This window comes from Serinus canaria, chromosome 2, assembly GCF_022539315.1.
Source record: "Serinus canaria isolate serCan28SL12 chromosome 2, serCan2020, whole genome shotgun sequence".
Lineage (NCBI taxonomy): Eukaryota > Metazoa > Chordata > Aves > Passeriformes > Fringillidae > Serinus > Serinus canaria.
In genome coordinates this window covers 138,215,737-138,240,078 of record NC_066315.1, presented here as the reverse complement: position 1 = coordinate 138,240,078, position 24,342 = coordinate 138,215,737, and the positions used below count along the sequence as shown (strand labels likewise).

The following is a 24,342-nucleotide window of genomic DNA, read 5'->3' as shown; positions in this document are numbered from 1 at the left end:
TGACACAAGGCCAAGGAATTCGTAATTCCATTTGTTTCAAAGGTCAGCTCTACTTAGTGCTGAGGGGAAATTCTGCTCTTGCTTCCATTAGTAAAATTTCTCACTGGCAACTAGACCTCAAAAGAAGTTGCATTTATATAACTAAAAGAACAATTTGGCTTCTTGTTCACCATTAAATTTCTCTCTGAGGTAACTCTTTTTCTAAGAACATTTGCTCCAGCTAAGACAGGCTTCTTGTTTGAAAATGTAATTATTTTTATTCTAATTTTTATTAATTTATTTTATTGATTTTTATTTTAGGTTGGGGGATGGATCTTGGACTTGGCACAGGAACAGCTGCCACTGCTGTGGGTAGGTCAGGTGTATCTCAGATTATTCTGTACAAGTCCTCATCTTTTCAGTCCTGCAGCTCATTCTAAGTCCATGGTGATTGCAGCCAAGGAATGAAGGTAGAAGAAAACTATTCCTGCCCTACTCTCAGCTCCTAGAGCTGGTAACAAGTTGGAAAAAGGTCATGCAAACAACTCTCTTTCTCCTCTGCTCCTGAATTTTGAGTTAAAGTATCTGGTGATGATTCATCTTTCCTCTCATTCCAACAACCCAAAGCTCCAAGTTTGCCCTACAGGTTCCCCAGGGCTTTAGATGCCAGGCCAAGGTATTAACAGTTTGAAAAACAGGTATATTCAGGAGCTAAGTGCTGGATTTGATGCCAGTCTTGATACAGGAAGCAATTGCAGCCAAGTACTGAGCTCTTGGGCACCTTTTCTATCCGGTAGGCCTCCCACCCCATTTCCCCTTTTGCCATAACTCTGTATTTTATTTTGGTGGAAACACCTCAAGACTGTCTATGCCCACGAGTGCTACTGAAGAGTGAATCACACTCCAATACACCACATTAGTTTTTTGAGTTGTCCAGCCTGTCTAGATCATGCTGCAGCTCTCTTTTTGCTTTCCAAAAATGGGTAAGAGGCAGGGAAAAGGGAGGTGCTGCTTTAGGTCTTACAGAGGCATAGGCATGCAACCTAGCTGGGGTGTTCTTCTGGACCCAGGAGTCTGGAAATACTTCCAAGCCATGAAGTTTGTGAGGAGTAAGATCATTAATTACATTATTAAGTTATGCTAAAGTATGTTTTGCACTTTCAAAATAATAAAAAAGGCTGTGATCCCTGTGTGGGCAAAACATGAGTCAGCAAATCTTCCAGCAAATCTTCTATACTTTTATTTTATATGGAAATAAAATACTTTTTGCCTCATTAGTTTGTTTGGTAAAGCTTATTGAACCCAAACCACTTGTAACAAAGGGATGTCAAAAGCCAATCATTGGTGGGCACTGCAAGCAGAATTGCTCAAGGAGGCAACTAGATCACCGGGAAATCCCAGCACCTCTGCACAGGGCAACACAGCTGTGGGAGGTCCCAGCTCTACAGCAGGAGGAGTGCAGAACCTTTAAGACCTCTTCCAAAGCCAAACTAGTTTATGATGCTTTTCAAGCCATGCAGAGCTTTTCTCAGGTGTTTTCTCTGCTGTTTCTTGTGTCACAGCACTGGTCCAATGACAGAAACCACACCTTGCTGAGATGACCAGGAAAAGGTGTTTAGATGAGATTCAAATCTGCAGTAATTCTTTTAAGATTACTAATAATGTTGCAACCATAATCAAACCCTGTATGGATCCACTGGGTACAGTTCTTGCTTAAGAGCCCTTCTGTAGCCAGGCACAGTAACTCTGGACATAAGTGTATGAATATACAGTCCACAATCTCCAGAATCTTTACCAACATTTGAAATTATCCCATGGCAAGAAAGATGTTAAAACCACACCTAGACATAACCTAGTTTGATCATTGTGTTCCCCTGAAAGGTAACGTGACAGGTTAGCTGCCAAAACTTAGCTCAGGTTTCTGAACTGAAAGGTGCTGTGTCCTGGCAGGCTCAAGGCAGGTAGTGTTTTGTTAGTACCAAGAATTTAAGGCTCAAACATGTCACATAGCAGGAAGCATCAGAAACCTACAGATTCCTGAGGACCTTTATCCTCTCTTAAGGTGCATAGGGTAGATCAACACCTCAAACAGGAACTCCTGTCTACTTACAACTGGATAACCAAAATCTGTTACAACACCCGGAAACTATGATGTTTGATCTAGGAATGCTGATTTGGCATTTTAAACCTCCCTTTGACTCATAATCCTCCACAAACAGTCATTGTACCTTTTAACCCCATGTAACTAATTGCCAGAGTAACACCACCATGACAGAGACAGGAGTGAGGTCAGGACACACACAGCCCACTTTACAGTGCTGCCTTCCAGCCCACAGTGGCAGCAGTAGAGGCTGCTGGGCAAGACATCAAGAAACTCTCACTTGAGAAAACAGTCTTCCTCTTCCTACTCCACAGATCTCCTGAGAGAGGCCTGTGGCAAGCAAGTTGTTCTTCAGTGTCTCTGCTTTCCAGGTTTCCACCTAAGAAATGGGAACAGCACTTATTTTCTTTACAGGAGCACCCTGAGGATAAATACAGTAAATTTTGAGCTGATCAGGTTATAAGGATGTTTAGATAAACACCAAAACTGAGCAAAAGAAGGTGGGAGAAAAGAGAACAATCATGCTGAACTCAGCTTTGTGAAAAAAAATTAAATACTTTCCATTTCTGTTTACTAATTTTAGTATCTAAGATTTGCTTTTTCTTCTGGTATTTTTTTCTTTTTTTCTGGTTTTCTTTATGTCTCAACAAAGACTACTGTGTCATGACCAATTGTACAAATACAGCTAAGAAAGAAAGACAACATGCTCTCACTTTCAAGTTTTTCTTTTCTTAAGACTGAAAAGAGCAATGTTCTATTTGCATCTCAGTCTGAGAACTAATGGTTCACTGTTATCTTTGGACAAAAACCTGGGAAACCTTTGTGTGCAACTTGGGCAGCCTGCCAGAGGAGCATGAAATGCATCAAGATGCTTTTGTTCAAAGACCAATTTCCCAGTGTCTAGATAAAAATGGAACAAACTAGTTTTTAGTTTTAAGCTCTCTTATTTTTTGAAATTCAGATGGTGACATTATAAATGTCAAACTTCTTTAAAGTTATAAAGCAAATGCAAATCTACAACAATTAGAGTAGTGCAACAGGAGTCAGCATTGTCATCTGGTTTTGGAACTGAAAGAGACAACACAGGTCTAGTGATTATCCAGTGGTTTTTCTTTTATTTTTTTGAAGGGCACAGATTTGAGTAGTCACTATCTTTTAAAAGCTGTGCTTTACAGCTGTGTTTTAAAGAAACACTTCACAGTAGCACAACTTTACTCACATCAGGAGTTATAACCAATATATGCAGCCACAGAAATGAGAATCTGAACAGACTGATCCCATGCAGATCAATCATCCTGCAGGACCTCTGTCACTTTGGATTATTTCCAGACATTTAGCAAGGCAGAAGCAGAGTCATGACTTCAGTGAAGCACGTGCTGTGCATATTTTCTGCCAAAATTCTAACAAAATTTTAGCTTTCTGATATGTGCACTTTCACTTCTCTTTAGAAAGAGAGTAACTGCAATAACTGGTTTTTATCTTGGCACCCTTTGAAGGAAAGTCTCCTTTGAGGCTCCTTCTCCTTATTTACCAGCAGCTACCACAAAATGCTATCCAAAACACCATGAAATATTTTCTAAGAATAGAGACCTGCATGGTACCTTAGATAGTGCTGCACTGAAGCTTCACATCAAAAAGAGATGTTTGATGAAAACACTATTAGGCATCTGTGGTCTTGTTCCTTTCACCTTAAATTAATCGAGATAAATAATATCCTTATGTCCCCCCCACATGCCTTCCATTCTTTGATGAGGTCTAAGCTTGAGTCCTTGAAGGTCATAGGCTTGGAGGAATTTTCTTACAAGGAAGAAAGATTTTTTAGTACCAGCTTGCACATTTTCCCTGGAATACCTATCACAAGGATTACATATTACACCCATATCAGTATTTGCAGTACTTGCACACATCCAGCATGCACATACCATTTCTAAGTCACACCTACTTTTTTAGCTCCCAGTATAAAGCAATAAAAAATTAACTACTGACTTTTTTCCTCTTTTTTTCCTAAAAGAACATAACTGCATATTCCAGTTTGACTGTCCATAGATCTTTCTCAAAGGACAGCAAAACTCTGTCCTTACACATAAATTCTATTCTTTCACTTCATTTCAGCTGTGAAAGTTATTCTTCATTACAGTAGTTTTTACCTTTATCTCTTCCCTGTCCTTTGTTTGTCTTTGATACTTAAGAGGGAAAGTTCAGTCTTTCCTCACTATGCAAACATTTCCCATGCTACACTAACCACACTCTGCTATCTGGACTTCCACAAGTAGATTAGGAGACTTGAACAGCACTCACCAATCAAGGGTTTTACACCTCAGGTTTGAACTTGGAGGTTAGATACAAATGCCAACTAAGCTTGGACAGCTCTTTAATTGACTCCATGTGAAAGATTCATACTCTGTAGGTTTAAATATGCAAAACATTAAGATTTGCCCTCCATGATCTCAGCTGGCTGCAGAGACTGCAGCTGTGGCATGCACAGTCTGTGGTGTGCAGGGCATAGAGAGGGTGCAGGGCACAGGAGAAACCAAACCGAACATCGGCATCTGTTTGAAACGTTGTAATGTTGAAACAATGACTTTTATCACCAATATCCACACAGTGTCACATGGCAAAGTAGCTGTGACACTAATTAAGTGTATGTGAAACCAGCCCCAATGCAACTGTGCCTTCTCATGAAATCATAGCCTCAATTTTGTATGCCCAGCATCAGGTGAGTCAGAGTACTAAAGTAGTTTTTTTGATACTTTCCAAAGACAAAATTAACAACCAGACCACTGCCATAAATATATTAAGTAACTTTAATGCTCCTTAGCATAAGTCTTTGTTATATACTTTCATCCATATACTCCAGTGTAAATGTATTTTGTACAACATGAAATATTTTAAAAAGTAACTCTAGATAAAATGTTCAAAAAAATTTTCAATGCAAGGAGAGAATTAGGGGAAAAAAATCAGGCAGAGTGCAAAAATCTTAGAAAACAGATAAATGACAACATCCCATTGTAGTAATTCAGGATGACCAAGTGGTTCCATAGTCAGAAGGGTGCCACTCACTGCTGTGCCATCCCCAAGAACCTGCCCTGGATCAGCAGGGCACTGCTGAGAGTGGCTGCCCCTCAGAGATCCCTGTACCTGACAAGTTTGATAAAGTAACCTCCACGGCAGACACCCTTGTTGGCTCAAGGAGAGTGAGTAGGCCTGGGAATGAAGGAAATCCTGTCTTCCATTATGCAACCACTGCTGGTCTCTGCAGAATAATCAGGTGCACTGGCAAGATGTAGTGAACAAGTTGTTTTACAAATGACAGAGAGCCTCTACTGTCCCAGCTTATCTTTTTGGCACTATTCACAAAAGTAAAAATTATTTACTAGCAAAATAACAAAAGCTTCACCATGTGCAAAACAACCTGAGTGTCAGGGAGCAGAACACAATGCTAGAGTTTAGTTTTGCTAAATCAATTTTCTGTATATAATATTGCATGTCATCACACACCAGGATATCCAAGAGAGGCTCAATTAAACATCATTCGTGCGAAAAGCAAACTCCATAGTAGGTGGACAGCTTTGCATCCCACTGCTTTCAGCAAGATGTTGCACAGGCATCTGTCCAAATAAGAACACCTTTACAACACTGCAGCTTCAGAATGCAACAAATAACACACTGCAAGAATTGAGGTCAGACATTATTCACTATTTAGTAACATTCCATTCAAATGATACTGACTCACATAATACCTAACAAATGCAGAACTTGAAGTAGCAAGAACAAAGTTGTACTCCAACGTTAAACAGTGCAAAAATTCCTGTTAAACAAAAATATACCATGTATATACACACACAACACAAATGCACTGTTTTGTTTTGTAGTATAAATAGATCTGATTAAGCTAAATGCCTAAAACTAATAAACGACTGATTGAAAGTCCCAGTTTTCATCTAGTATGGAACACAGTAAGCTTTAAGGCTCAGGTTGACCCTAACCAGACACAGCTATAAGAGTACAAAAAGATTTCACTGGATGGTTTTTTAAAATATTTTCTCTGTACATCAAAGTTCATAACATATATATACTGAGTTGGAATCTCAAAGTCAGCTTGGGCTCTGATCATGCAAAGGGCAGCACACAGAACACCCATGACTCTACCACGAGCCCCAAGGCTCTGCCTGTGTGGAGTGCACTGTAAGGAAGCACTTAATCTCAGGGCTTAACAAGGGGGCAGCTTTTTAGCTGCCTGTGCAGTTAACATCTTGGCTTGGTTTCCATTTTCTTCCTCTTCTGGTGTAGCACTGGAGTTCTGTTGTCTGCTAATGACATATCTCTTCATCCCTAAACTCTCCAATACCTTACAATGAGTACACAGTAAAAGTAATTATCAGAAAGGGAAGAGATACAAACATTTTTTTTTCTGTTAAAGAAATCCTGATTAGGGGTTACTTGCATTTAAAACAGATTTTAAGCAGGAAAAAAAAAGTCTTTTTAGAATTAAATTACAGTAAAACAGACAAGTAGCACTTAATTTGATCTGAAGTGGAACATGTGGGCATTAACCTGTCTTCAGCTGTTATTTAGCCTCCATCTCCTTAATGCCAGGGCTGTGCTGCAACCATAACAAATAGCTGTTGCAAAGGCAAAAATCTAGAAGAGGAGCAGAGGAAAAAAAAAGAAAAAAAAAAGTCAATCATACAGTGTTCTACAATATTTTTCTATTCTAAATGAATACACGAACACAAGTGATTCAAAAGGCACCTCCCCCAATCAAAATGCTTAATAAGGTAGGATAGGTTTGGGATTGTCTGAAGTCTTCTCAGGAACTTCTTTGTAATAACCCCATTTTACTGCTATCTCATATTACTACTTTTCACTTGCTTGAGCAGACATTTAGAAATAGAATATGAAATATAATTTCTGCATAAGTTATCATGAAAGTAAGTATGTGTATGTACACTGTGTATTTCAGTTCTCTTATCTAGACTGATCAAACATCAATCTCAGACGTTTCCAACTGAATGCTTTTACCCCAGAAAACATCAAAGCAGAAATCCCTTTAAACAGTAGAACTGTTTTACTAGCAGAAACAGAGAAACAACTCCCATCTGGCCTCCTTGACCAGATACTCAGCCATTAGAACAACTTTCCAAGCAATGCCAGGGAAGTTGCTCCTGCTCAAGAACTGAATTGGACAGACTTGAACTGAAGGTCATGCCACAATGAAAGTGATTATGTAACGTACACTCGACAGAAGACATGAGAAACTGAATTTCTGAAAAAACATTTCTCATATTGTCCAGTGATAACTATGAATTCTGTCTCTTTTAATATACCAATTCAATCATCCTTTACATACAAATGTTAATTTGACTAATAAAAGTTTTGAATAAATGCTACACCATAGAACCATCACCTGTTAAAATGAACGTATATATATATATTTCTAATCACAGTATATAAATGTCATCTTAAAAGACAGAATGTTAGCAATCTTTTTTCTTTTTGTCATGTGGCTGACAAGACTGTTTTAATGAAATATTTTATATATTCAAAATCTTCTTCTGTATGTTTTGACTTCCTAAATATACACTCCTGCAAAAAATGCAAAGACTAGATTTATCTCATTCACTGTTTTCCAGCTATTCTTAAGTAAGATACTGAGGCAAGTCACAAAAGAATCTTCTCCTCCTCTATCTTGACAGGGATTTGAGGGTCTTGAAGAACTGAATTCTCCCTTAAAAAATTAGTATGGAAGCAGGGAATGGTTTCATGGAGTGCCCAGTATTCTGTTGTCAAACAAAATAACTGCAGTGACCATATATTCAGTGGGATCTGAACACACTAAACTAGGACTCGAGTAGAATTTAATACAGTTCCTTGGTATAAAGATCCTCTGTTAGGCTCAGCCACAGCTGGAACACCATTTCTGTCCTTGTGTCACACAGCCACCCCGGGATTAGACACCTGAGTGTGTTACAGGCAGGGGGTGATGTGAGGAACTCTGGCCTTGGGACACTGACACACTCACTTCACCTCCTCAGGGCCTGCCTTGCCAAAGCTAAAGGCTTCTCCTTTCTATTCTGCTCTTGCAGACAGTGTGAACCTTACACCTTCAGTTCACCTCTTTTTATCTTAAGACGAACTGAAAGTGATCACTATGCTAAAGTTATGGTGCACAGAGCTTTAAGGACAACAGATAAGCACAGAAGGTTTGGAAGCTTAATAAACGTATACAGTTCCCTGGTGTGAAAGTCTCTGGATAAAAAATAAAGAGCAGTGGTTTCAGTTCTGTAAGTTAAGGCTGACACATCTCCACTCATCCCTGAAGAGTCAGCCAGGATTAAAAACTAAAGCCTGAGATATTTTCTGATTCAGCTATGGACACCCACATCACCAAACACAATGATTCAGTGATGATGCAACTAGAGTGAGAAAAATGTATTCTGGGCTTAGGCTATCAAAAAAAGCACTCTAATAATTGCAGTAAGAGACAGCAGAGCTCTGATGTAGTAAGCACATATGGGAGATTCACAAAGATCTAGTCCTAATTTTTTTATCTCCATGGCATGTTCAGGACTACTGAAATGGTATTAAAAAAGCAATTTTGAACACAAGTGTAAATTTCATACCTTATCCTCTGATAAAGGCTCAGTTGCTCTTTTTCTTCTAATAACCAAAACTGTTTTTACAAAATACCTTGTCTAAAAATTATAAGCTGTAGTGATCAGATATTTAAAACCCTACAGTGAAGAGTATGAACCCTACACTATACTGAAGAGTAAGTAGGTACCCATAAGCATCAGCTTACACCAATATTTTTGCATGTTTCTGGTTAGACACTACTTGCTGCTGTCAAAGGCAACTCTTCTCTCACAGCTCCTCTTTCAATTCCAGTTTGCTGTTAGATTCCCAAGCTGAATGGCTGGCTACAAGTGCTTGCTACAGACTTCTGCTCCCCAATACAAACACACAAAACACATACCGAGGCTGCTATGCTTATGTTATATTCACGACCACTTAGAATCGTCTCTTGTGTGGTGGAGTTGAATTTGCGGGGAAAGTAATGCAGAGATGTAGTTGCTGCTTGCAGTAGAAATGCTCCAAAATAAAAGACAAAAGTAGCCCCATGGAAAATAAAATCCTAAAAAGCAAATAACAGAATCAGTCTGGGCTCCAATACATATCTAATTCTTCTCATCTCAATACAAATGAAAACACTGAAATATAAAACAAGAACTAATAACACTAACTTGACATAAGCAGTCTTAAATCCATCTGACAGCTTAACCTGGGCATGTTTTCACAGCTTCTTGCAATTATAAGCAACTCACTAACATTATTAGTGATAAAGGGCAGCTCTCTCTCTCTCTAAATCTTATATTCTTTCAAATTAAGAGGCACATGCTCATCTTTATATACACATGCTGACATTTTAGACCACCTTGAAGTTAGTGGAGTTTACAGAAATCTCCCTTCAGACAGATAAAAAAGAAGACATATATGGGCCAACTTGATCACAATTCAAGCAGTGCAATACAATCTTGCAGTCCCAGAAGTCCCTTTTCAGCTATAATCAAAGCTTCAAAAATCTTCCCTCCATGCTTCAATTTTGCTTCTCTAAATGCCCAGAAACAACTCAGCTTTGACACAACTGAAATGCCCAATGTCCCAATACAATGAGATTCAAGAATTGAGGTATTTCCACAACTCTCTGACTCGGCTCTACCCAATAGTCAGCAACCTGACAGTTCTTCATGATATTGTGGAATAAAATGTCCAAGACTTGTGCAGACAGGTTTTAGGATTTACTTCAAATATGCTTCTCTCCTGGGCCTCTCCAGGCAATTCCCTCCTCTATGATGAATGCTAACTGAATGTGAAGTTTCAGCACCTAACTTTTATTTCTGGGTTCCATTACTGACACATATAAAAAAGATCTGGTGTCTTTGCAGGTCCTAGTTCAGCGCCCAGTGTTCCAGCAACAAGATATAAGGCATGTTCCAGTACAGTTTAAAATGTCTAAAGTATTTTTCCAACATCTTCCGTAATTCTGTCTGAAAAGCTGACATTTGCACTGCATTCAATTTTTGATCCATACAACACATACTCTGTGTCTATACCTGTCAAGGTCTGCAAAAGCCACAGAGACAATTTTTAAAATATATGCAAGTATGGGTATGCTTTATGATACCTATGATATGCAGTCTAACTCCAGTACTAATGAGTTCTTCATGAACTTTAACTTCACCTGAGTGCAATGGACTATCAGTACACCTCAAGTGAGAACCCAGCACTTTGTGTGCGTCCAGCAGACAGCACTCGCCTGCACTAGAAATTACTGTGAGGCATCCCTACCTGCTGCCTGCCTGAGAGCAGTGAGAATGTGCTGCACTACCCTGTCCAGAGAAATGCAATTGCTTCAGAGATGGGAGATTTTCTTTTAATTGAAAGAATCTTATTTTCAAACTCATTAGTTGTTCCATATTTGATTGCAGCTAAAGCTACTTAAAGCACACCCCAGTCAGTTTTGATAAGTTATGATATAAGCTGCTACTACAGTTCCCCATTCCACTTAGACCAGGACTGACTGCATATAGGAGAGATATTTTGCAGGAGAGATTCTTTCATCTCCTTCATTCTCCTGTCTAACCCTCTAATTTCCTTCTCCTGGAAGCAATTATAGTGAAGCTTTGTAGCATCAGTAAGGTTTCACATTTACATGGTTATGGTTTCTGTGACCAAAATCCCCAAGACCTTATGAGGGACCTTTTGTTGGGTTTTAGTAATTGTTATCATAGTGCCTAACTCTCCCTTGCTCCCACACTTGTATAATCATTGAAACCTCATACAAAGTACATGCAAAACACGATCAGAGCAGCATGATAATTTAGTTCACATCTAATTTTGTAAATGAGTGTGTAGTGAGTCAGGCTGTAAAGGGCAGTACTTGTCATACCATCTGCTTTAATACACTGATGTACTGAGCAATGGAGCTCCATAAGGTCCATCTTTTCCAGTGTGTACCATCTTATTTTTTTAAATATCTCTATTAGTATGAGCAGATATACTTACAGCATAAGGTATTACTAAATCCAGGACTATCCATTTATAGTAACAAAAATAGTTTTAGCATTTCCAGTAATTAATTATTAATTTGCAACAGAAGGTAAAAAACCCCCAACTTGTCACAAACTAAAGAGTTTAGTGTCAACAAGTTACAAAACATTTGGTACCTGAAACTAGTGGTCAAGTGTCTTCTCTTTGTTGACAGGTGGAAGGGGCTGGGTTTCAGCTACCAAGTTAGAGATGAAATGATTCCCTCTGCTTTTATTTAAGAGGTTGACTGAGTTCTGTCAGCTTTTTTTAAAGTCACAGATGCAGTTTTTATTTAAGCATTGTATCCATTTCCTGATATAGAAAATTTTCCAGCAATTTATTATACACAAGGGACAAAATTAACTTTACAACAAACTGCCAGCATCAAGTAGCCAACGCGCAACTCACACACAATTGTTATAAGATGAAATTTGTATAGCATTTTCAATCTAAGGCTTTGTCCTTACCCAGCAGCTCTTAAACAGATGCATGACTGTAAACTGGCAAATAGTTTCAATGAAACCCAGGACACTATTAATTTACTTTAGTTATGCTCAAGGGCTTTGTTGCATCATAATTTGTGAGGATGTTGCAGCATAAATCCCTGTAAAGGTCTCTGTGATTGTAACTGATTATTAGCCTAATTACTGCCTGTATTGTGCTGGAAAGCTGATGCTGTATGTATATGTACTCACTATCAAAGTGCTAAAGTTTGTTTTTTAATAGAATCCAGTCTGTTAGCACTGATGGGCTTTGATTTATCAGAGCTCCAAACTCATAAGCTTTATGATTTGCTTTAAAGAACTTTTCTTTTAAGGGCCTATCCATAAATTACCTGAACAGATAAATATCCACAGTTGCTGATACTGAAGCATGCAATTCCAGGTATGATCAAGGGAAATGTCAATAGGAAAACTAAACCTCCCAGGAGCAAAGTGAAGGTGATCAGCAGTTACAGGCAGACATACTTCAGTGGTTTAGAAGTTGCAATCCTTTTGCAAGAATTTTTTTTGAAAATTAAAAATTCTGATCACAGTTATGCCACTTCTTACTATTCACTTCCAGTAATATAAACGAGTGTGATATAATCTCATGCTTAACTACTTGAGTACTAAAAACTCAAAGTAAAACACAGTTAACAGTTACAAAGGAGCATGTAAATTACCAGTCAATAACCTGAGGTATCCATGTGGTTGGCAAAAACTAATACAAAAAACTTCCCTATTTTAAGAGGAAGCTATAGTCTTTGAAAACTACTGGCACAAACCATGACAATCAACTACAGCAAGACTAAGGCTCTGTCTTCAGAATTTTCAAAATTCTTTGTCTTCAAAATCTCAGCAAAGAATACTTATATCTGTAGTCTCGCCGAGCTCCCTCTAAGAAAGATGAAGACATTAAGTCTCCTAATAAGATGTTACGATGTATCATAGTTCAGGTTACGATGTCTTTTACCACCTAAGGTCTAGAAGCCACTCACCATTGGTGCCTTAGCTTTCAGGAATTGACCCAAAAGTCACCAGTAGGCCTTCTTAGGAACTGGAAGGGACCTTCTGGGTGCTGAAATCCAGTCTGTGCTATCTCAGACAACCACATCACACAGTATGTTCACAAATACATCCTTTCCTTTATAATATTTGATATATCTTTTTATATCCCACTATTCACAAGGTGTTACTACCACTTCTCTAATAGTCAGAAAGTATTTTCTGATTTCCAGTGTACAATAATTCCTGGCCATTTAAACCAATTTCTTGTCATGCCTTGTTAAGTTATTCTTCTTCCTGCTGCTCATACATTTTATGTGCTCAGAGAGAACAAGTGTACTCCTTCAAACAGCTTCAAAAGCTCTTTCAGCCTCCATCATAAAACAGTTTCCTCTGCCACCTCTGTAACCCTATTCTTTCTTTTTCTGGTTTTGAATTCCTGTTCGAAAACCTCTGTGCTAAAGCAGAAAGCCAAGTGTTAAGACTTAGGATCAACACTTCTCATTAAATAATTTTCAGTTTATAAAACAAAGGGAATCCTTAAATAAAGAAAAAATCTTACCGCCTGGTTCCAGTTGACAGCAATTCTATTTGCATAACCAAAGAGGAACACAGAGAGGAAAACAATGGAGAGGCACCATGCTGTCACTGCCACAAACATTACCCATCCCTGCAGCAGTGGCAGTGGAATTTGGGTAGAGGCGACCAAAATCCAGACTATTGTCCCAAACACCTGGAAGGAAAGGAATACAGAGAATAAACTAGACAACTCTTACTCAGTCCTTTCTGCCTAAGAACTGATATCACATACTACATATAATCAGATGACTCTCATGAACCAAGAGGAAACACTTCAAAAGTCCTCAGAAAGCCCAAGTCCTCCTCTCAGAAATGATAGGCACTAAGTGGTGAAAAGACATAGCCACTCTGAAATTCCTAAAAGCTCTTAAAATAGTATTGAAAATGGGATTTACAAACCCAGGTGATTTGTGTGCTGCTGCTGAAAATTTCATCCTTACTGTAATTTTGAGCAAAATATAAGAAATGTGAAAACACAGTTCTCCCACTCTCCCCACCCACCTCTCTTTATATACACAAATTAGCATGAAAAGGATGTACTCCTACTACTTGGTATTCAGTCTTATACTGTTTTGCTTTGTAGTCCTAATCAGATGAGATACAGAAAGGACATAAAAAGACACCTATTTTTTCAATGTATTTGCAATACCAAACTGAAAGAGGACACAAAGTATTAAGGGAAAAGAAAAAAACTAGAATACAGAATAAGGTGAGTTGTAAACTATGCTGTAAAGACGGGAAAATATAGAGCTTTCCAGAATCATCATAACTTGGAGAAGATTTCAGCAGATGCCAATTTTCATTTCAGCAGACTCCTCACAGCAAATGAGTGGTAGGGAGGCTGTGCTAGGGATGGCCTGATGGAGACTTTATGTACTCTAAGGCTTCCTGCAAATCCTGCCTCTTAATAAAAAAAGGATAAATAGATGACAATTATGACTCACTCCAAGTATGTTTGTTTATTACAGAAAGATTGAACTTCTTAATCCAACCTGTTGAATGTCAACTAAAATCTTTTTCCAAGCACAAGTTACTTCTTTCCTGTTTAAATTCTACAGATTTACAAACCAGGAAGTCAGAGGTTACATTTTCAGATTCAGCGAGGTTTCTTTTGTATCACGGTTGGATAAGAGATACCTTTCAAAAGATGCCTGCTATAAAATTAGGTGGTTCCTCTCTGGCATTACACTGCAGCGGCACATATGTAAAGATGCATTGCTAGTCTCAGTTCAAAGCTCCCATGGGTTTATGAATTACTGTTCAAGTTGTTCTCTAGGGTTCCTTTTTTAGCTGTGAAGAACCAAACTTTCTCTAGTTTCACAAGACTGCAGGTGCAAGTCTGTTACTTGGTGACCAGAGAGTGATGGGCAGTGAGGAAGCAAAAGGGATAGCAGAAAGTGTCTGTTAAACAAAAAACAGAGACACGTGAAATGTTTTCAGTATTTTGAATGTGCAAACTTGCAGGGTTCCTTAAAAATAAATTTAGAACTGTACTGTAGAGACTGCTAATCTCAGCAGCCACTGCTGTGCTATTTCTCTCACACCACACCTGTCCACTACAGCTGGGCTGTCAGATGTACAATTGGTTGGCCAACCGAATTAACCTTTTGTCCCTGCTGCCTCCGGGCCTGATTTAGTGCCCGGACTTGTGTTTCGAGTTTTCGACTTGTTCCTTGATCAGGTACAATTTTACAGCTTGTGAGGTGAGATCCAGCTCACCCAGGCTGGGACCCAAGCAGTATTCTGCTCTGATCATAAGAAAAAAATTAAATTAATAAAGTCAGATGAGTTCTACCAAGGTTTTCTGGTTTCTATCTCCCCCTAATCAGCTACAGAGCGTGATATCCAACCTCAGCTCAAAGGTCCTCAGTCCTGTGTACACCAGCGAGGTCTAACACACACATGACATTGAACACACTTGTAGGAGTAACAGAGGACCCGGAACACGCGCACAGACACAGCCCGGTGTCAACTCTCCGTGGTGCCTTTTCGGGCCGGGGCAAGAGCGCGGCTCAAAGCCCTCGGCAGCTCCAAGAGCCCCGCGAAACCCATCTGGGTGAGGGCTGCCCGCTCCGCCGCCCGGCCCGAGGGGAGCCAGCCGAGGCGGCCGCAGCCACAGAGCCCCGGCCCGGCCCAGCCCCGGCCCGGCCCGGCCCCGCACCTGCCCCGCTGACAAAATGGCAGGTGAGCACACGGGCAGGCCCTGGCCGCCCCCACCCGGCCCCTCGCACTCACGATCTCCAGGAAGATGACGGCTCCCGAGAAGGTGCGCAGGATCTCCAGGCCGGAGGGCAGCGTGACCCGCGGAGGCGGGAAGTAGGGAGCGGGGTTGGGAGGCGGCGGCATGGACGAGGCTCCCCTGGGCAACATGTTGCTGCGGCGGCGGCTGCTGTGCCGAGCGCGGCCAGGTGGGCGAGCAGGCGGCAGCGAGGGCGGGCGCAGGTGCGGGCGGGCTGGTCCGCGCCTCCCCCGGCCCGGCCCGGCGCCGGCACCGCCCCGCATTCGCCGCGCCTCGCCCGGGGCTGGGCGCGGCCCCGCCGTGCCGGGCACCGGGGCTGGAACCGGGCCGGCTCCGGCCGCTGCCTCTCGGCTTCCCCAGCAGCGCGGCGCTCCGCATTCACGAGTCCTGAATCAGGCCAGCCGGACTCGGGGCGTGATTTCCTAATGCCGGTTTGCAAAGGTTGTTATTTAGCTTCTGGTTACGGATATTTAGGCTTGGAAGTTGCGTGGTTGCACTTTTTGTCTTTATTAAGGGAGCCTACTATGTTATCCATTCAAAATATTGAAAACATTTCATTTGTATCTTCTTTTTTGTTCAGTCTGGCTCAACTTTGTGTCACTGCTTAAAAGTAGTAGAAAATGTTCATAAAAGTTCGGGGTAGAGAAAGGTGCACATTCACCAGACCACTTACAATTAATTTCTTGTCTTTTGCTTCTTTGTATCTGCATCTTCTCCAGATGAAGGATATGCCATCCAGCAGTACTTCACTTATTTCTCCGATCCTGACTTAGGCGGAGATGTCCTGCCTCTGGAAAGACCAAGACTGAGTTTCACCCAGTGTTTATCCTCCACACATACAGCTATGACTAGGGCTTACATTTTTAAGAAGGTTCATGCAAGTGTGTGTAGCTGCTCTGGAAGTTGAACTAGCTTGGGCATGAAGATTATATTCCTTTATTTTTGCATGTGTGGTGTGTCTTGGATACGCTTTTGTGAAGACGAGAAATGCCACATCCTGAGATGCCTGTCTTCCCCGACCCCAATCCAAGCCCTAGGTGGAGAGCATTTGGCTCCATAAAACAGGACTCATCTGTGTTTCTGCCATACCATTCTGTACATAAATAGCTTTGTGATGCTTTCAATATGCATTAATAGCTGCTTGGCTTTAAATTCATGGCTTCTAAAGGAGGAAGAAGCAAAAGTTTGCATTCTTTCTTGTGCTCTGTCTTCACCCCTGTGCCTCTTGTAGCTGGATGTCTCTTGAACTCTTAAGTAGGAGATGTGGGCTTGAATCCCCATTAGGATGAAGAAGGCACTAAGCCCAGACTCCCCTCTTTTCTGAGTGCATTACCCCATCACTTATCCAATATTTTATCATCTATGCCTATTTTAAAAGCGAACCTTGTGTCCCATCCTTTTATCTTCAGGAAAAAACTTAAGACTCTGGAAGTGCTTGCCTACAGGACCTGGTTTGGGTGTGTTTTGGAAAGGAATGGGGTTCATACTTGTGCCTTCTTCTTGGGGTTGCATTCTGGAGATGTCAAGTTAATGTCACAGTCTGGCCCTAAATCTGTTAAGACTGCCCTGCAGAGGGAGAAGTCTGAGTGGCTGGAAAACAGGGTTGGTTTATGATTCAAAACAAGAAATGTGATTGTCCTTATCTTACAAAAAGGAAGTACAAATAATGCTTGGTCATAAACATTTCCAGCATTATTATCCAGCTGCATAGTTAATCTGTGTGAACTCCAGCAGTACTGGATTTTACTAATGATTACATACCATGTGCAATCACTGTTTCTTGCTTGTAAATACCATTTCTTTTTACCTGTGCATTCCTTATAACACTTATTGTATTGAAATTTAGTAGAAATTTATTAGAAATTTTGACAAAAAATCCAAATATAACTTTCGCAACTAGGTATAGATCCACTGAGTAGATTTCTGGCTGTGCTTTTTCCTAAATCCTAATCATTTAAATTAAAGTGGCTGTTTAAATTATTTTTGTTGTGTTCAGGCAAGATGTGCTACAGTGCCATGTGAGATTGCTTTTATACTGATTCATGTACTGTTTGAATCTTTAAAGAACTGGATTTTTTAGGAGCCTAATGTCAGGATTGCATTTTCAAGTTTCCATGGAAAAGCACGTTTGTGTTGAGCTACATTTTTGTGAAACTAATTGCACCTTGGCATGTTACAAGGTAAACTAATGATGCAGCTTCCAGTCCACCAAAGTCAACAAGTAGACAGAAGTATATTGATTCACTGTGTGTAGGAAAGTCTGTCTATACAACCGCAAGGACTAAAAACTGCTCTTAAATGACTGTAAAAAGCTCTTTCCCCTTCATGTTCTTATGCTTATGTAAAGGAGGCATTGTCACAGAACTACTAAACCAGTTGCTACCAATTTTAGATTATGAAAAATAATTGATGATTTAATTCCCCATATTGTGATTTGCATATTATATGTAAAAATTAAAATATATTTTTGCAATGCTGTAATTCTTCTCCTCCAGGTGACCAACAATTAGAAAAATGCACTAAGTGATGAAAATTTGTAGTCAGCTATATTAAAAGATTAATCAGTATTTTGAAAAAACATATACATCATACTGGATATGAAAATTACACAGCAGTCCTATGCAGCAAGATTCAGAGTACCTTTTGTGAGGTATGGCAATGATACTTCTGGAAGAGCTGAATATTGGTAAGGATACTAGAATAACAGGTGAAAGTAATGTCAATTTCAGAATTCATGGGTCTTAACACCTTATCTGAGTCTTATCAGAAGCACTTCAGGGAGAGATGTAATCTCATGTCCTATATTACAGTGTGAACAAGGGTGGTCTGCCAAAGTGGCCAAAGAGATGGAAAATACAAACCAAGTAAATGATGGTAACCCTATTCTCCTGTGGTTCTGTTTATGCACAAGCAGATTTCCCCAAGCCAGACTGGAGCTAAGCAAGGTTTTCCAGACAGGATCTGCTTCTTCCTGCTAGTTACTTTCTTCTTCTGGAGGAAGTTGCTCCCAAAAGTCATCTGTGTTTCTTTTAGATTTGCAAAGCTGTTCTTTCTTAAGATGGAATACAAACTCTCCTAATCCTATAGTTAGTTACACATCAAAAATAGAAAGCCTGGAGCTGATCATGCAAAACAAGCCTTTTGTTTATGGATGAAATAATTTAACATGCTTCTGGAAATTGCATGCAGGATTCTTATCTCATACTGGTACAAACTCTGGAGTCATTCCCCTTTAGCCAGTGAAATTAAATAGGCATAAAACTGGTTTGCATAAGATGAGTGATAAGGAAAGCCTTTAGCATCATTTGTGTAGTGTATTTACTCAGAGGTAACAGAACTTCAGGGTCATGGTTGTACCTATGCTTATTATGAATTAATGTGCAAATACAACCACATTGTTGAGATTTCTTGGGAGGCAGTGCAACAGTTTTAGGTTTTTTAACAAGCAGGGCCAGGCTGGTGAATGCATGTTGCCCCTTCTTGCATCATTACACTAAGGGAGAAACAACTGTTGAAATGTCTCACTTCATCCAGTTAAACTGAGCTTGGGATGTGTGCTGAGGAGAAGAAGTAAAGATAAATGTGCCACCTGTTAGGTCCACCGGTGCCAGGGATGGCTGGTTACCAAACTAGCCCCTGGGGCAGCTTCAAGCAGTCAGAGCTGCTCTCTGCAGTGTTTTCTGGCTGGCTCATAAGGCTGTGGTGGTACTTTGGACATGGCCTCTTCCTGCAGAAGTGTCTTCTGTGCCCAGAGCTGTGGGAGGAAAGGCATTGACCCGTCTGCTTTGGCTCTCAGGGTACCCTTTAAAGCAGGGAATCCTTTGCTGGCTGTTTAGGGGTGTTTGAGGGTCCCTTCACACAGGCACCACATAGCTGGAGGCTGGTGTGGAGCCAGGGACCCTCCTGGAGTAAACTGGTGCTAGGGTGGTCAGGCTGAGGTTCCTCACCTGTTCTCATAACATTGTTTCCATGTTCCTGAGCTTACCAGCACTTCATTTTTGACTTGGTGGCACTGCTGTTCTCTAGCAATACAGTATAAGGTGCCAAGGGCCAATTTTTGTTTAATCAACTTTGAGAAATTCCTTTTAGATGTGTGAGGGTGCAGCAAAGGTAAAATGCGGAATTTCACCATAGCATAGAGGAAGATCCTGACCTGAAATGGTGCAGGAGGCAAGGTGGGTAGGGAGGGACATGGCAGAGCAAAGTCAAGTTACCTAATGGGAAAATGTCTCAAGAAGTCCGTGTTCTGCTCTTGGCATAGGTGAGCCAGCAGGAAAAACAGTTTGCATGGATTGTCCTCAGAAGAGAGTGTGAAAGTCTCTGAGCTACAAACTGGGAGCATAATGTTGTTGTAGATGAGGGATGAGCACTGGTTATTTATGACAGAATTGCCCAGGGAAAACAGTGGGTAGACTGCACAGCAACAATACTTTTTTTTTCCTGTCCCCTTCCAGCTTCGTGGTATAAAAGAGGACCAGTTCAGCTGGTTGCAGAGGGGCTGAAGGAGGATGTGCCAAGTGCTGCCATTGCAGGATGCAGCACAGACCTGTGCCATTGGTACTGCTAGTAGCACTCAAGACTTGATGTAGTAACCTTTGCTCATAATGTGTTGGCCTCTGATCTTATCTCTCATTGGGTAGCAGTAGGTATCCATTGTTTTCATGAACTATCAGTGCTTTCAGGAAGTCATTTTTTTCTTCAGTTGCAGTTTGTTTGCCTTTTGGAGACTGTTTGTTTTATTGAGCAAAATCCTGGCTAAAAATCCAGTGGAAGGCAAAGGATAATTAGACAAAAGACAATGGTGGCTTTATTTTGTGATGACTAAATTCAGGAAGAAGAAGCATGGAGACATTAAAATATGACTGTATAAAAAAATCATTGTAGTGGTTTGAAATGGCATAAAAATGCAGCTGCAATAGGAGTGAGTTTAAAGATTTCAAAGCACTCCGAGATTATTTATTTATTTGTAATATAAAGGATTTATCAGTGTTACAGTGTACATGAATAATTAGAACTTACCTGATGACTGTTAGTAGGATGGTGAAGAGCTCTTTGTATGTAAGTATAGGCATTGTTAAGAGAATCATATGTAACTTCTCTATTTTTAATTAGTTTCAGTTTGCTTAAAACAGCAGGATCTTATTCTAAAGACATCTGTTGTTACTTACAGTAACTACTGGAGCTATCAGGCTGAGAGGGAACTCTTCAGCTACGAATCACTGGCAAACCTATAATCCTTTTACTGACTATGCATCATTTCAAAACTGTCCTCAAGCATCCAAGTGCCTCTGGTGTTCACAAAATTAATTAATTTCAGTACTAACAGAACATTTTAAAAAGAAACACAAAACTTATGAATCAGATATGCTGCCACATTCTAGCTTCTCTGTGGAATGTACAATACATGGACACTTTTTTATATGATAGATGAAAAGCCATTACTGGGGTTATTCTTTTAGATAAGAAATGCTGATACAGCTTCTAGAAACCTTCAGGTGATCTGAACCATGCTTCTGCATCTTTAGACACTCTGTTGCTGTTCCCATATTAATTAAAGTGAAAAATGAATTGATCACAGTTGTTTGTTTGTACTGAAAGAATACGGATTTAATTATAAAATTGAAATTGTTCATAAAGAGTTGTTTTATTGTTTTTATATAGGCGATTTTAGGGATATTGGTACCTGCAGTGTCATTTTCTTGAGTGAAGTTTACAACATTTTATATCCTGGAGGACTCCAAGGGTCTCAATTGACATGAATGATTCATGATATATCAGCGCTGATCTCTCTTGGTTTGTTTATTTTTTTTTTAACTTTGAGTAAGCACAAATACATGCTCCCTAACCTTGAATTTCAGATTTTGAGTTTGCCTGTCCTCTGCAATGATGATAAACTCTCATGGGACAGTCAGGTATTTTGAGGAGCTGGATGCCCCTTACAGAACATGAACCTTCCTTCTAATGCTTGATTTTCTTATGTCAGATTGAGAAATGCTGACTGCTATAGTGCTCAGATCCTCCAAAAGCTAGTCCTGATAGTGATAGCAAGTTCCACACAGTAACTCTTTCTGAGCCATCAAGTCCTGAAGCTACATCAGAAATTAATATAACACATGAGAACAATATCTATATTTCAGGGATTTACTGTGAATATATTTCTGCAGGCCTATCTCAGCTATTTAGTTCCTATTGAACCTCACCTCAGACTCTTTCACAATGTTTTTGTAAGTATAAGTATTTGATCAAGTAGTTTTTGATTCACAGGAAAGCAAACAGGTTTGAGGTTTTTTTCTTTTCTTTTCTTTCTTTCATAAATCCTAAACCAGTTAAACTGCATTCCTGTTGGCTTGACGTCCTTCATGAAGAAATAAGTGTTACACACAGCATGTATGCAATTTCTGGATAGAAAACAATCTGTGGTTCTGCTGGCAGGTTTAGCTTCTGCATCATCAAGGAAGGTGAGGTGGTTTGTGCTATCCTCATGTTGAGTCAACTCTGCTAAGATGTGGTTTAGACTATGAAAAGTAAGTTAAAAACTATCTCACTTTCCCTCCACAATTTTTAACGTGACAACCATATTAATATTTTATTTCATTCACACATGAATATTTTATTTCATTCACAGTTACTTGTGATTTCTTGTGTTCATTAGTGTCTTTGTGCTTTGTTTCCTGATATATTTCAGGATGGACATGCTTGTGCACTTGCTTCTCCTATGTAGAGAGTGTTTTCATCCACTACAGTGAATAACTCCTGACAATGGACTTGCACATTGTTCTCAGATGTGCTGGATGAGGGGAGAGAAGGGGATGGTGAATTGGCAACCAGGTAAGTTTTGTAATTTATTTACAAGGCAGTAATTAAAGAATAAAACCAAACAAATTGTAAGTTGACTACCTACACATTTAAACAAAATTATTTTTCTACCCTGGAATTTGATTTGGAATGGGACTTTATGTTCACATATCCTTCAGCATGTTTACAGTCTGTAGCAGTGCATTTCAAATACTTCAATAGCCTTGCCTTTTTCTGCCTACCCATAGTTTTGTGGAGCTATTTAAGTAGCTTAAATTTTAATCCTCAGGTATTTGGAAGCAGGATAAATCAGTGGTCAAAAAACACAGCTCATTAATTTTACATAATAGCAAAAGAATAAATAGGTCAGTATTCTGTGCATTACTAATAGGATAGTATAATTGCTGTGTAGTTAGTCTTTATGGGGTGTTTGAAGATGTAATTTATTGTACAGGACTAATGTCTTCATGCATCTCTACATTTAGCTATACTAAAAAAGGAATGCTTAACCTCACAGGAAGTCTTTTGGGGTTTTTGGTGCACAGTGAAAGAAAGCAGCCTGGGATTCAGCTGATCAAGCCCTATGTCTATGTCCAGCTGCCTGGCTAGACCCTCCATTACAAACAGGAAAGCAATAGCATCATTTGATGAACAGTTTGTTTTGTACTTTAGTAGGTAGCTGGATATAGATTGTAGGAGAATCACTTGTGTCTGCTTTGTCCTTGGTTTTGCAGAAAATGTATTTCTGCTTCTTCAGGTCCTGAGAAAGTGCTCTCTCTCCCACAAACATGTACTTGCAGAAAGCTCTGGTATTCCTGAGCTATTGAATTGAAATTTCTTGTTGGACCCACTGACAACATTTTAGATTTTCTCTGACAAACTTTAAAGCCTTTTCAAGACCTAGAAGTTAGCTCACAGTGGGAAATAAATCCATCAGCTCACATGGTAAGCATCTGCCAACTCTGTATTCACATTTTTCTGCAATGTTTTACTTGATCTTCTACTGACTGACTGATCATCACTGTGACCCCTTCCACCCTCCACATAGTAAAATGTTCCATGCACTCTGTGAATGTTATGGGAACTGATATAAAGACTTCTATTGTATGAACTTGGGAAAAATAGCATCTTGCTGCTGAGAGGTTAACAAGACAGAAAACTTGCATCTAGTTTTTTCTCTTACTAGCATCTAGTAAGAGAAAAATAAAAAACAGGGGATTCATCACTTAAATCTGCTTTCAAAAAGATATTACCTATACTTTTTAGGACTCTTCAGGTTCGAACTATGTCCACATCAATAAAACAAAAGTTATGATAGACATCCAGCTACTTTTTAAAAGTTATGTTTGGTTTGCAAAACATATAAGTAAAGAAAAATGTGACAAAAAAGAGGACATGTAATGAAATTGCATCATTTGAGGTCGTGCCTCTGCAGATGCATCCATGATGTACTGCCTCATACCAGTGAGAAGCTTCAGTTCCTTGACTCCCCCAGCATCTGCACTTGATTAAGCACAGGACCATGGTGGGATTTAAGCCCAGCTGTGGCACTGGGGGTGCTGGGGTACAGCACTAATGGCCGTAGGGACTCAGAACTCAAAATGGACACATTCATACCCTGCCCAGGCACAGGCAGCTCTGTGTGGTCAGCCACTGTGCTTCAGTAGGCTGCTGCTGTCTGCAGAATGGAGGGGTGTGAGTTCCTGGTCCCACACACCTAAAAATCAATTGAAACTTTTCCTCCCTATGTTGAAAGATCTGCATGGAGCAACCTTTCCAGGCCAGGAGTGGGTGGGGCCCAAGCTTTACCTGGGCACACTGCACACAGCAGGTAGGCCGAAATTCTTTTACAATTTGCTGTTCTCCCTTGACACAAAAGCATAAGAGAAATACAGATTAAGCTACTACTTTGATCTTGCTCATTCTTTTTCCCCCATGTTGAGGAGTTTATGTATGACTTAAACAAATAAGACGGAGAAAAAAAAAAGAAATAGCAATTTATGTCTTCTGTACCCATGAAAACCTATTAAATCAAGACAATCTAGAGCAATGCTTTCCAAATAACCATGTTA

The 24,342-nt window shown here is 39.9% G+C and overlaps 1 protein-coding gene and 1 long non-coding RNA gene across 3 annotated transcripts in view; one reads left to right on the top strand and one right to left on the bottom strand.

Moving 5' to 3' along the window:
* Positions 1–4,866: 4,866 nt before the first annotated feature.
* Positions 4,867–15,683, bottom strand: MAL2 (mal, T cell differentiation protein 2). The gene is made up of 4 exons (XM_030227849.2): positions 15,472–15,683; positions 13,220–13,390; positions 9,057–9,215; positions 4,867–6,721 (listed from the first exon to the last, which is right to left on the bottom strand). Exons 1-4 carry the CDS (start codon positions 15,604–15,606, stop codon positions 6,641–6,643), a joined length of 546 nt encoding a protein of 181 aa, XP_030083709.2. The 5' UTR covers positions 15,607–15,683; the 3' UTR covers positions 4,867–6,640.
* Positions 15,684–21,835: 6,152 nt separating this feature from the next.
* The window catches only part of LOC115485585 (uncharacterized), a 36,899-nt gene continuing 34,392 nt past the window's right edge, over positions 21,836–24,342 (top strand). For both annotated transcript variants that reach the window (XR_003946346.2, XR_007776816.1), the window contains exons 1-2: positions 21,836–21,999; positions 22,161–22,303. This is a non-coding gene — a long non-coding RNA (uncharacterized LOC115485585). The remainder of the gene's footprint in view (positions 22,000–22,160; positions 22,304–24,342) is intronic.

Bases quoted from the DNA above. Each gene is read 5' to 3' on its own strand.
- MAL2 (XM_030227849.2), bottom strand. From the start codon at position 15,606: ATGTTGCCCAGGGGAGCCTCGTCCATGCCGCCGCCTCCCAACCCCGCT. The intron at 13,391-15,471 runs GTGAGTGCGAGG...CTTTCCTTCCAG, and splicing joins CCGTCATCTTCCTGGAGATC to GTGTTTGGGACAATAGTCTG. The intron at 6,722-9,056 runs GTATGTGTTTTG...CTCCTCTTCTAG, and splicing joins ACATAAGCATAGCAGCCTCG to ATTTTTGCCTTTGCAACAGC.